This window comes from Pongo abelii, chromosome 1, assembly GCF_028885655.2.
Source record: "Pongo abelii isolate AG06213 chromosome 1, NHGRI_mPonAbe1-v2.0_pri, whole genome shotgun sequence".
Lineage (NCBI taxonomy): Eukaryota > Metazoa > Chordata > Mammalia > Primates > Hominidae > Pongo > Pongo abelii.
In genome coordinates, this window is record NC_071985.2 from 99,655,716 (window position 1) to 99,667,404 (window position 11,689).

The window sequence follows — 11,689 nt, forward strand, 5'->3', positions numbered from 1 at the left end:
GGGAAACGTAGTCCCGCAACTCCGCAATGTCCCTAGCAACCGAGGGAAGGATAGTTTTCTGAGAGATCAGTCGTTTGGTAAACAAATGTGTATGTGTCACAGTAACCCATTACTGTGGCATCTGAACTTTCCCCTTCAGATCAGGCCAAATATAACATCTTTCCATATATCACACCGAGCATCTGGTTGACATTTTAAACGACACTTGGCAAAACAGATCATCTTCTTTCTCGAAATTCTGCCCTTTACCAAACTGACTCAATCGCCACCAATTTTGTGGTGGTTCATGTTAGGAGAACATTAGAATAATCTTTGACCCCTCTTGTTAACACCTACAGTCTCCTGCCAACTCCTGCTGCTTCTCCCTTTGCAACTCTGTAGCCTGTTTTTTTCTACAGCCTCCACAAATATCTTCTCCTTCCTTTCTCGGACGGTTGTAACCTTGGCTTTTTGCTCTCTGCCACCCTAATTGTTGCAACTGCTCTTTCAGCCTTTAGAGTTGCTTGAAGTTTCATCCTGTGGCGGCCCTGTACATAGAGTTTAGGGAACCCTTCAGAATGTAGAGTTAGGTTCCAACCTCTGTTAACTGCCACTTTCCAGCCGCAGGGTAGCGCAGGTACTGCAAATAAATGGACACTCATCATCAAAAATTCCCTCATTTATTTATCTATCCCTTTATTTCCTATCGTCAGCCTCACACCAGCTTTTCCTGCTTCCCCAGCTGTAAATCGAGAGGAGGTGACTGATGAGAGGCCTGCGGTGGAACCAAGATCCAGAGCACAGGGGTGTTGGGTCTCCTGCCTGCTCTGCCAGTTCTTTTCTTCTTCTTCTTCTTCTTTTTGAGACGGAATCTTCCTCCGTCTTCAGGCTGGAGTGCAGTGGCAGGATCTTGGCTCACTGCAACCTCCGCCTCCCGGGTTCAAGCGATTCTCCTGTCTCAGCCTCCCAAGTAGCTGGGACTACAGGCACCTGCCACCACGCCCTGCTAATTTTTGTATTTTTAGTAGAGATGGGGTTTCACTATGTTGGCCAGGTTGGTCTTGATCTCTTGACCTCGTGATCCGCCCGCCTCGGCTTCCCAAAGTGCTGGGATTACAGGCGTCAGCCATCGTGCCCAGAGCCTGGGGCTTCTACCACACCCTCTGCACTCTACCAGGTGCACAACCCAACCAGTTTCATTTCTAGACTTAAAAATGATACAGCAAGGACTTGGAAAGGAGCTCTCTGGAGGGCTCCAGAGGGAAAAGAGCTGGGTTTGTTTGTTTGTTTTTAACATTAATTGAGTAATATATGCAAATATTGTGCTCTTTGGTCCTGCTTCTGTGGATCCAGAGCAAAGGACTGCCAAACCCAGAGAGAGAGCCCAGATCCAACAAGCTGCTTCTGTCCAGCCCTGCTCCTCCCTACTTAGCAAGGGCACTTGCTCTTCCCTATTCTCACCAGAGAGGCACAAGCGCTCCGTCCCTTCCAGAGGCAGGCAGAGGGAAGAGAAAGGGTCTGTTGTTTTTCTCTCCTGTTTCTCGCTCCCTCTTTGCTGATCACAAAGCTGCTGACCGGGTCAGAAAGCCCTGATGGAAATCCACCAGCGCTGGGCAGACCCCTCCTCCTCCAGGGAGCTTGTCCTTGCCTAATTTTTCTTCGTCCCGATGAGAACAGAAAAGAGAGAGAGAGAAGAAAAGAAAAACCACAAACTTCCTTTGAAAACCAGCTTGTAGTCAGGGCCTGGAGCACATGCCATAGACTCGGCGACTTAGGAATCCTGAAGACCCTCTGAGCGACCTGGAGCACCTGGGCTGTGCCCTTGCCTGCCTTCACCCTCCTCCAGTGCTCCCAGTACTGGGCGTGAGTCCGGAAGTGGCCACAACCCAGCCTGGACTGTCGCTCATAAAGCTGTGTAAACCTGTATAAGCTCAGGCGTTGACAGCTGGAAGGCAGCTGGCACTAGCAGCCCCCCTCATTGCACCTATCTCCCCCATCGCATTGCCACGGCTGAACCCTCCTTGTCAATCTTGGAACAGCACCCACTTCTTTAAGGTAAAAACTTTATTTTAATCATCTTCTTCACCTCTTCCCCCATCCTTCTCTGTTTCCTCTCCAGCTTTGGGGAGCTGACACCTGCTGTCCTTCCACCTTTGTTCTACAAGTCTGGATTGCTTAGAGGAGCTAAGTCAGGAGAGATATGTAAAGGGGATGCTGCTTGGTCCTCCTCCTTTTAATGAAAGCACGAAACCTTCCCCCTCTCCTTGTGAGCAAGTAGACAGGGCACTGTGGCCATGGTTGACATATTCTGAGATGAAAATCTAAACTATTGATTGCACAAAGACATAGGTCAGACTAAGAAGGAGATTGGTGTGAGACAGTAAGGGAACTGTTCCTACGAAGGGGAGGAGTGTCTTCTCGAAGCTACATACCTGTTTTACATGCTTCTTCCAACTTTCGGCTCTCTACTGCCATTGATTAGGGGGGAGCCAGGGTTATTTTAACTCACTCACCCACCACCATAATTCCAGCTGGAGAGAAAGTGTAGGACTTGACGAGCTGAGAAAGAGGAGGAAAAGAATGAAACTTTGATTTGTCCGACTATCCTCTCCCTCATTCTTTCCTACTCTGAAATACTCCATACCCTCCCCAGTAGGATTGGACCTTGTAGAGTAGAAACCCTTCATTACATTTCCTACCCCTGCCTCTTAAGACTTAGCCCATTTAGCTCTGCCCAGTTCCTCTGAGACCCCACTCCCTCGGGTGTCCACTCCTGGGTTGCTTTGGCTCACCTCTCCAGCCAGACAGCTGCCCAACCCCCACTTCATCATTGATCATTTCTGGCACTGGAGAGAAAATATAAAAAATGATGCCCGCTTTTCTTTTTTTTTTCTTTTTTTTTCGGAGACAGAGTCTCACTCTTGTCACCCAGGCTGGAGTGCAGTGGCACAGTCTTGGCTTACTGCAACCTCCACCTCCGGGGTTCAAGCAATTCTCCTGCCTCAGCCTCCTGAGTAGCTGGGATTACAGGTGCCCGCCACCACGCCTGGCTAATTTTTGTATTTTTAGTAGAGATGGGGTTTCACCATGTTAGCCAGGCTGATCTTGAGCTCCTGACCTCAGGTGATCCACCCGCCTCGGCCTCTCAAAGTGCCGGGATACAGGTGTGAGCCACTGTGCCCGGCCAAGGCCTGCTTTTCTTCAAGCTTTTTCACTTTTCCAGGCTCTGGCATCTGCTTTGAGGTTCACCCTAAGTGTCATTTAAGGGGGGAAGAAAAGGAGAGAGGGAAAGAGAGAGAAAAAAAAGTGTAAGGCCTGCAGGCAATTTTTGCTATTCTGATTCTAAATTAACAACATGTAAATGATATGCAGCTAGCATAAACATGTGAATCAAGAGGATAATCAATTTGAGTGACTAGGCTTATTTTGATTCAGTAACCTTAATGTTCCTCAACCTCATCTCCCAGGCCTTCCCCTAGCCCCAAATTCCTGTAGGTTTACAAGAAGGAAGCAGTCTCAGGCTGGGAGGAGGGTGGAGAAAAGACAAGATTTCTAACTAGTTTAATTTATTTTATTTTATTTTGTTTTATTTTATTTTTGAGATGGAGTTTTGCTCTGTCGCCCAGGCTGTAGTGCAGTGTCACCATCTCAGCTCACTGCAGCCTCTGCCTCCCAGGTTCAAGCAATTCTCCCACCTCAGCCTCCCGAGCAGCTGCGACTACAGGCACGTGCCAACACACCTGGCTAATTTTTGTACTTTGAATACAGACAGGGTTTCGCCATGTTGGCGAGGATGGTCTCGATCTCCTGACCTCAAGTAATTTGCCTGCCTCAGCCTCCCAAAGTGCTGGGATTACAGGCGTGAGCCACCGTGACTGGCCCCTAACTAGTTTAATTTCTCCCTGTTTCTCTCCCTGATAAAGAGTGGGAGGGGAGCAAGGAGATTGAAGGGAGATGTTTTCCAAAGGGCAGGATTTGTAGTTTTTTATTATTTATACCCACAGTATTAGTTAAATGTCTATCTGTGCTTGCCTCAATGTGCCTCCAGTGCTGATAGAGAACAGGTTAAACAGGTCCGGTGTTCACATCTAAAATGACCTGGAGAGGACTGGGCGCGGTGGCTCACGCCTGTAATCCCAGCACTTTGGGAGGCCAAGGTGGGAGGATCACCTGAGGTCGGAAGTTCAAGACCAGCCTGACCAACATGGAGAAACTCCATCTCTACTAAAAAATACAAAATTAGCCGGGCATGGTGGTGCATGCCTGTAATCCCAGCTACTCGGGAGGCTGAGGCAGGAGAATCACTTCAACTCAGGAGGCAGAGGTTCCAGTGAGCCGAGGTTGCACCACTGCACTCCAGCCTAGGCAATAAGAGCAAAACTCCGTCTCAAAAAAATAAAAATAAATAAATAAAACCACTTGGATGGGAATAGACACAGAAGTTTAGGTAGGTGAATGTAGAGGGAGTATTGTTATGTAAATTAATAATCAGCATTTTCATATTTCCTAGAAATAGCAGGCAAGAGAGTATCTCTGGGTTTAGGCAGCTTCTGGGAAAAGAAAAATGAACTGAGGAAAAGCTGCTCTAGCTGTCAACTCTAGCTGTCAAGAGATGCTTACTGGGTCCAGGCACCGTGGCTCATGCCTATAATCCCAGTCCTTTGGCAGGCTGAGGAGGGCGGATTGCTTGGGCCCCCAGGAGTTGAGACCAGCCTAGGCAACAAAGCAAGACCCTGTCTCAATTTAATTAAAAAAATTTTGATATCTTTATTAATTTTTTTTTAAAGAGAAGCTTACTGGAAGAACTTGTGGGGAGTGCTTTTTGTGCCCCTAATCTGAAGTTATTTATCAAAACCAGTCTCTGATTCCAGTCTCCACCACCTACATTTCCCCTCCCAGCTTACAGGAAACCCCTCCCAAGGCCTTTATACTGTGGTTTGGGATTGTGTAAGGTTCAGTAGAGCCCTCTGAGGTGGAAGACTTCCCCTTCCTCACCAGCATTTCACCTTTAGGGGCATGAAACTGACTCTCTGTGCCTCCTCCATTCTTCACCCCAAGTACTATTTGACTTAATCTTTTTATCCTTGGGTGAGGCAGAGAGAAGGTATCCCTAAACATACAACCACATACAAGCACTGTGTATTCTTAGTATGGTGTGTGAAGGGGCAGGGTGTGGGGTAGGGCAGAGGAATTATCCCTGTCCTGGCTATGAGGGGGTTACTGATGTGATGTCATTACAGTAAGCTAAAGATCATCATATTAATAACCATTAGCGTAGATTTAACATTTCTTTCTCCACCTCTTATCCTTCTTTCTCCTTTGTGCTCTCCCTTTCTCTCTGTCTTTTCTCCATTCCCTGTCATGATCTGTTTCAGGGAAGCTGACTCCACCCATGTCTTCAATCCCACCAGTCTTCCCTCCCAAGTCTGGAAGCCCCACGACCTCTTGGTCTCATCTGGTCACAGCAAGTTAGAGGTGGAAAGAGCTCAGCACGGGGCCCTTCTGTTTACACATATACTGCTCATAGCCAGGGGTGACTGCACAAACACTAGCCAGCCTTCTACACAACATTCCTTTTCCAAGACTTTTCTGGGTTAGTTTGTTTTCCAGCCCACCGATTTCCTTCTTATTGGACAGGTCACTCTTTTGCATCCCAACCCTGGCTTAGGCAAGTCCCTGAGGTTAGTAAACACCTTCAGTGCCCCTCAGCTGAGTCCCTTTTGACCATGGAACACCATCAGCCTGAGGATCCAGCCCCTGGTAAGGCCGGGACTGTAGAAGCAGACATCCCTAAAAACCATGAAGTTCTGGCAGGCCCATATGAGCACCCTCAGGACACAGATGCAAGAGATGCTGATGGGGAGGCTGGAGAACGGGAGCCAGCAGACCAAGCTTTGCTGCCTAGCCAGTGTGGGGACAACCTTGAGTCCCCTCTGCCTGAAGCTGGCTCAGCTCCACCGGGGCCAACCCTTGGGACACTGCCTGAAGTAGAGACAATAAAGGCATGCTCCATGCCCCAGGAGCTTCCTCAGTCCCCCAGGACCCGACAGCCTGAGCCAGATTTCTACTGTGTCAAGTGGATCCCTTGGAAAGGAGAACGGACACCCATCATCACCCAGAGCACTAATGGCCCTTGCCCTCTCCTTGCCATCATGAACATCCTCTTTCTTCAGTGGAAGGTAAGAGAACATGCAGTTAGGGGTGCAAAAAATATCAGGGAGTACTCTTCCCTGACTTACTTCCTTGATCATCCTGATGTCCTCAAACCAGTCAAAACTTTTCAGATTATTCTCCCTATTTCTCCAGCTTGAGCAAATGAGATAAGATCTTCCTAAAAACAAAGAAAAAAAGAAAAAAAAAGAGGAAGATCTGTCCCACCCATGTATCTCCTACTCCCTAGCAAATGCACATGCCTTGCAAGATTTCACATTCATTCCCTTGTGCCAGTTGCAAGCCTTTTTTCCTACCCCACCCTACTACTGGAGCTCCCCCTTGCCTTTCCATGGGTATTCCTTCAGTGCTCTTTGGAGGAAAGCATACACGTGATCACCCCTTCTGCCTCCAGGTGAAGCTCCCCCCGCAGAAGGAAGTGATCACATCGGATGAGCTCATGGCCCATCTTGGTGAGTGACTGGGCCTTGAAGAGGAATTACCCAAGGGGTTCCAGAGCTATCCACTCAGCCAGAAATCCAGACTATTCAGGGATCTCCATTTGGGGGTTCTGATATGGCAGGGAGGGTAAGGGTCTATGGGGCTTCTCTGCAAGGCTGGAGAATGAAAAGCAAAGGTGTCGGGAGTCCTGGGTTGTAACACCAATTCTGCCCTTAGCTTTTGTATCTGACCCTGCGTGGGCCCTTCACCTTTACGAGGCTGTCGCCTCCTCTGAGAAATGAAGAGTCCAGATTAGAATCTAAGTATTTTCCAGCTCTGAAAATCTGTGTTCTGTGACATTACCCCCATTCTCCAGGAGAAGAGGAAACTTAGCTTTTGGGATGATTGGTGGGGTAAGCTGATAAGGGGCCCTGTCTTATAGGAAACTGCCTCCTGTCCATCAAGCCCCAGGAGAAGTCAGAGGGACTTCAGCTTAATTTTCAGCAGGTGAGGCAAAAGGTCTGCAGGCATAGGGGTTTGCAGGTTTGTAAGGGGACATCTTGTAATACTAAGATAAGCTTTTGTTGCTTCTTCAGAGGTTTCCTTGAACCATGATTTCATTCTGCAGGAGTCAGAGGAGAGTTTATCTTTGTCCTAGAAAATATGTTCATTGGCCGGGTGCTCACACCTGTAATCCCAGCACTTTGAGAGGCCAAAGCGGGAGGATCACTTGAGGCCAGGAGTTCGAGGCCAGCCTGGGCAACATAATAATACCCCTGTCTCTACAAAAAAAAATTTTTTTCAAGAATTAGCCAGGTATGGCGGTGCGTGCCTGTAGTCCCAGCTACGCAGGAGGCTGAGGTGGGAGGGTCACTTGAAACCAAGAGTTTGAGGCTGCAGTGAGCTAGGATCACACCACTGCACTCCAGCCTGGATGAAAGAATTAGACTTACACTCTCAAAGAAAAACAATGTTCATTTATATAAGATAGAGAAGGGTTGAGGCAAGGGAGAAATGGAGTGGCTTGTAAGAGAATCAGGGAAGAAGAGCAACAAGGTTAATTTTTAATTTCTGGAGGTGGGAGTGGAGTGGTGGGAGAGAAGGCTAGAATCTCCATCATTTTTTTTCTACCCCCAGAATGTGGATGATGCAATGACGGTGCTGCCTAAACTGGCCACAGGTCTGGATGTCAATGTGCGATTCACAGGCGTCTCTGATTTTGAGTATACACCCGAGTGCAGTGTCTTTGACCTGCTAGGCATACCTCTGTACCATGGCTGGCTTGTTGATCCACAGGTGAGGGTGGGAGGGCCCACTGGAACCTTATCCAGCTCAAGCTGACATGAGAGAGGCAAATTTTTGTGGGGTAGAGGTTAGGGAGTTAGGGGTTAGATTGGCTTGGGAGGGAAATAGTGTTTAGAGACTGGACCCAGTACAGAATTCCTTGAATTTTAATCTATTTTGGGGGTAACATGCAAATACAAGCAAATTACATGCAAATAGGTCAGTTATTTAGACATCAAAAATTCAGGAAGCAGATGGGTTTGGTGGCACATGCCTGTATTCCCAGCTACTTGGGAGGAGTTCGAGGCCAGTCGGGGCAACATAGCAACCCTATGATGAATGGTTCCTCAAATTTTTTTTTTTTTGAGAGACCAAAAAAAACAAAAAAAGTGTTTAGGAACCATTCATCATAGGGTTGTAGTCCTTGTGAGCTTTGTTCGTTTCCTTCCTTAAAAAAAAAAAAAAAAATCCCAGTTTTTTTGGTATCCCACATCCCACTACCCAAGCAGAGTCCTGAGGCTGTGCGTGCAGTTGGGAAACTGAGTTACAACCAGCTGGTGGAGAGGATCATCACCTGCAAACACTCCAGTGACACCAACCTCGTGACAAAAGGTGACATTCCTGCCCTTCTCATGGATAGTATGTGGAGGGAATGACGGCTACTTAGGCTTATTTTTTATTGGGTGTCGTCTCCTACCACATCCCACTAGATATAAGCTTCACAAGAAGGAGCTTGGGGAATTTCTGTTTAGTTCATTGAGGTATCCCCAGTGCCTGGCACAAGGCTGCTCTATTATAAGTATTTGTTAAGTGAATGAATACAACTAGGTTTCAAGAAAGGGACATCAGAAGGTGGGACTGACCCCCCGGGGCTTTTGACAGGGGCTCTCTGGATGGTCCTTCCTGTTGTGGACCTTGAATTTAAGCCAAGTTTCCCCCGACTCGTCCGCTTCTGGCAGGCCTGGTTGCAGAGCAGTTCCTGGAGACCACCGCGGCCCAGCTGACCTACCACGGACTGTGTGAGCTGACAGCAGCTGCTAAGGAGGGTGAACTTAGCGTCTTTTTCCGAAACAACCACTTTAGCACCATGACTAAGCATAAGGTAATGCGGGTTTGGGGGTGGCGGGCTGCGGTGCTGTCATTTCCTGGTGTCTTTTTCTCGTGGGTCCAGCTGGGATCAGCTAGATTAAGCCGTGGTAGCAAGTGACCCCTCAAATCCCTGTGGTTTACCACAACAAAGGTTCATTTCCCGCTCCTGGTGCGTGTCCACTGTGGACTGGCTATGGTTTTGTCCCACACCATCTTCACTCTGGGACCTAGCTGACAAAAGATCCTTTATCTGGAATATATGTGGGAAGAGAGTGAGAGGGGCACTGGGCACTCATACTTAGAGCTTCTGTTTGGAAATGACACATGTCATTTCTGCTCACATCTTCTGGCCAGAGTAAGCCATAAGGGATAAGCCTGCCGTCGATGGGACAGGAAAGTATGATCCTCCCCTAGGAGGGGGCAGTGGAATTTTGGAACAATGCTGGTCTTCAAAAGTTAGAAACTGCCAAAGCTCTCTAGGATTTGAGCAGCAGAGGGAGGGGTCTCTGGTTCTCAAAGGATTTATCCTAAGAGCCATCAGGCAAGCCCAGAGAACAATGGGAAATGGGGGGAGCAGGGTCTTGTGTGGCATCTCAGCCCCAACGACTCCATGCCACGCTTGGCCAGAATGACCACCGTGCTCACACCCAACTGGATGTACACTCAGACATCCCTTTCTTCCCCCCAAGGCCACACATATTTGTAAAAGGTCTGCATGCTCAGGGTCCCGGTGCGGTGGCTCACGCCTGTAATCCCAGCACTTTGGGAGGCCGAGGCGGGCAGATCATGAGGTCAGGAGATCGAGGCCATCCTGGCTAACACGGTGAAACCCCGTCTCTACTAAAAAAATACCAAACATTAGCTGGGCATGGTAGCGGGTGTCTGTAGTCCCAGCTACTTGGGAGGCTGAGGCAGGAGAATGGCGTGAACCCGGGAGGCGGAGCTTGCAGTGAGCAGAGACTGCACCACTGCACTCCAGCCTGGGCGACAGAGCGAGACTCCATCTCCAAGAAAAAAAAAGTCCACATGTTCATACCGAGATTTCTGGCAGTGAACTGCCTCCGTATCACCTGTCCCCACAATGAGCTCTGTTCTTTTCTTTGTAGAGTCACTTATACCTACTGGTCACTGACCAGGGCTTTCTACAGGAGGAGCAAATCGTATGGGAGAGCCTGCACAATGTGGATGGAGACAGCTGCTTTTGTGACTCCGACTTTCACCTGAGTCATTCCCTGGGCAAGGGGCCTGGAGCAGAAGGTGGGAGTGGCTCCCCAGAAAAGCAGCTGCAGGTAGACCAGGTGTGTAGGGCACTTAGGAAAAGTGCAGAGAGCACATGTGCCTCAGAGAGCGTTTTGCTACATACATTTTAACTGCTAGAGGCCATGTGAACCCATGCCTCTCTCTCTGGGTTACCTCAGACCATCTCCTCACTTGGTGTGTATTCTCTGGCACCACAGATAATGCATTTGGCTGTGTGTGCTGCTCTGTAGGGAGAAAGAGCTAGAGAATTTGAGGGATGCGGAAAAACTGATTTGGAAACCTTGCCTGAATAGCCATGGCTCTGGGCCTCAGCCCACTGTACAACTCTTGTTCTCCCCAGGACTACTTGATTGCTCTGTCCCTGCAGCAGCAGCAGCCACGAGGCACGCTGGGGCTTACCGACTTGGAGCTGGCCCAGCAGCTTCAGCAAGAGGAGTATCAACAGCAGCAGGCAGCGCAGCCAGTGTGGATGCGGACACGGGCCCTGTCACCGCAGGTTGGCTGCTTCCCCGGGCGCCCACACTCCTGGTTTTCACCTTATGCTTTGCCGGGTTCAGAACACCTGTTATTCCTGCACTGGTCTCTTCAAGGTTTCTTCTCTCAGGGCCCTTCCCCTGCCTGTCCCTCTCCCCTGGAGCCCCTTCCTGTCTTCCTCTCCCTACTCCCTGTCCCAATCCTGACACCCCTTCTTCTAGAATCTCTTCTCGTGCTCTTCCAAGGAAGTTCAGTGACCGATTGTTAAATCCGATACAGGGGAGAGGAGCCACATCTGGACGCCCAGCCGGGGAGCGTCGGCAGAGGCCGAAGCACGAGTCAGACTGCATTCTGCTGTAGCTCTGCCCCAGTGCCAGGCTGGCCTGCCCCTTCTTCCAGAGGCTATGGCTAGTTGGCTTGCTCCCCCGCCTCCACCCCTGAGATGTGCTGGATAACTTATTTATGGACTGTTGGGGATCAGAGCAGGCGACAAATGCCAAGGTCAGACTTGGTAATGTCCTTGACCTCACGTGCTGCTGCCTTCTCTGCCTCCCACCCAGGGCAACACTACGATTGATGGGTTTCTGGTTCTCAACTCCCGGTCCCTGAATAGTCACACATATATACAGACTGAGGCTCTGGGGTGAGGTCCCTATCCAGAATGCATCTCTTCTGCTTCCCATCCCTGCTGCCTGGATGCTCCTGATCACCTAGGCAGGCCTGTCTCCAGTTGTTTCAGAGCTTAATTTGGGTTTCTGTCTCTGTTATTTGTAATGCCTTCCTGGGGTTTGAAAATAAAACTTCTGGCCGGGCACGGTGGCTCACGCCTGTAATCTCAACAATTTGAGAGGCCAAGGTGGGCAGATCACCTGAGGTTAGGAGTTCGAGACCAGCCTGCCCAAAAAGGTGAAACCCCATCTCTACTAAAAATACAAGAAATTAGCCGGGCGTCATGGCGGGCGCCTGTAATCCCAGCTACTCGGGAGGCTGAGGCAGGAGAATCACTTGAACC

At 49.3% G+C, this 11,689-nt stretch overlaps 1 protein-coding gene across 11 annotated transcripts; it reads left to right on the forward strand.

Moving 5' to 3' along the window:
- The first annotated feature begins 42 nt into the window (after positions 1–42).
- Positions 43–11,491, forward strand: MINDY1 (MINDY lysine 48 deubiquitinase 1). Of its 11 annotated transcripts, none has more exons than XM_009244634.3 (10): positions 43–2,034; positions 5,355–6,158; positions 6,545–6,602; positions 7,013–7,077; positions 7,708–7,866; positions 8,361–8,466; positions 8,814–8,956; positions 10,050–10,241; positions 10,544–10,699; positions 10,957–11,491. In XM_009244634.3, the coding sequence occupies exons 2-10, from the start codon at positions 5,706–5,708 to the stop codon at positions 11,035–11,037; spliced, it is 1,413 nt and encodes a 470-aa protein (XP_009242909.1). In that variant the 5' UTR covers positions 43–2,034; positions 5,355–5,705; the 3' UTR covers positions 11,038–11,491.
- Positions 11,492–11,689: the final 198 nt, after the last annotated feature.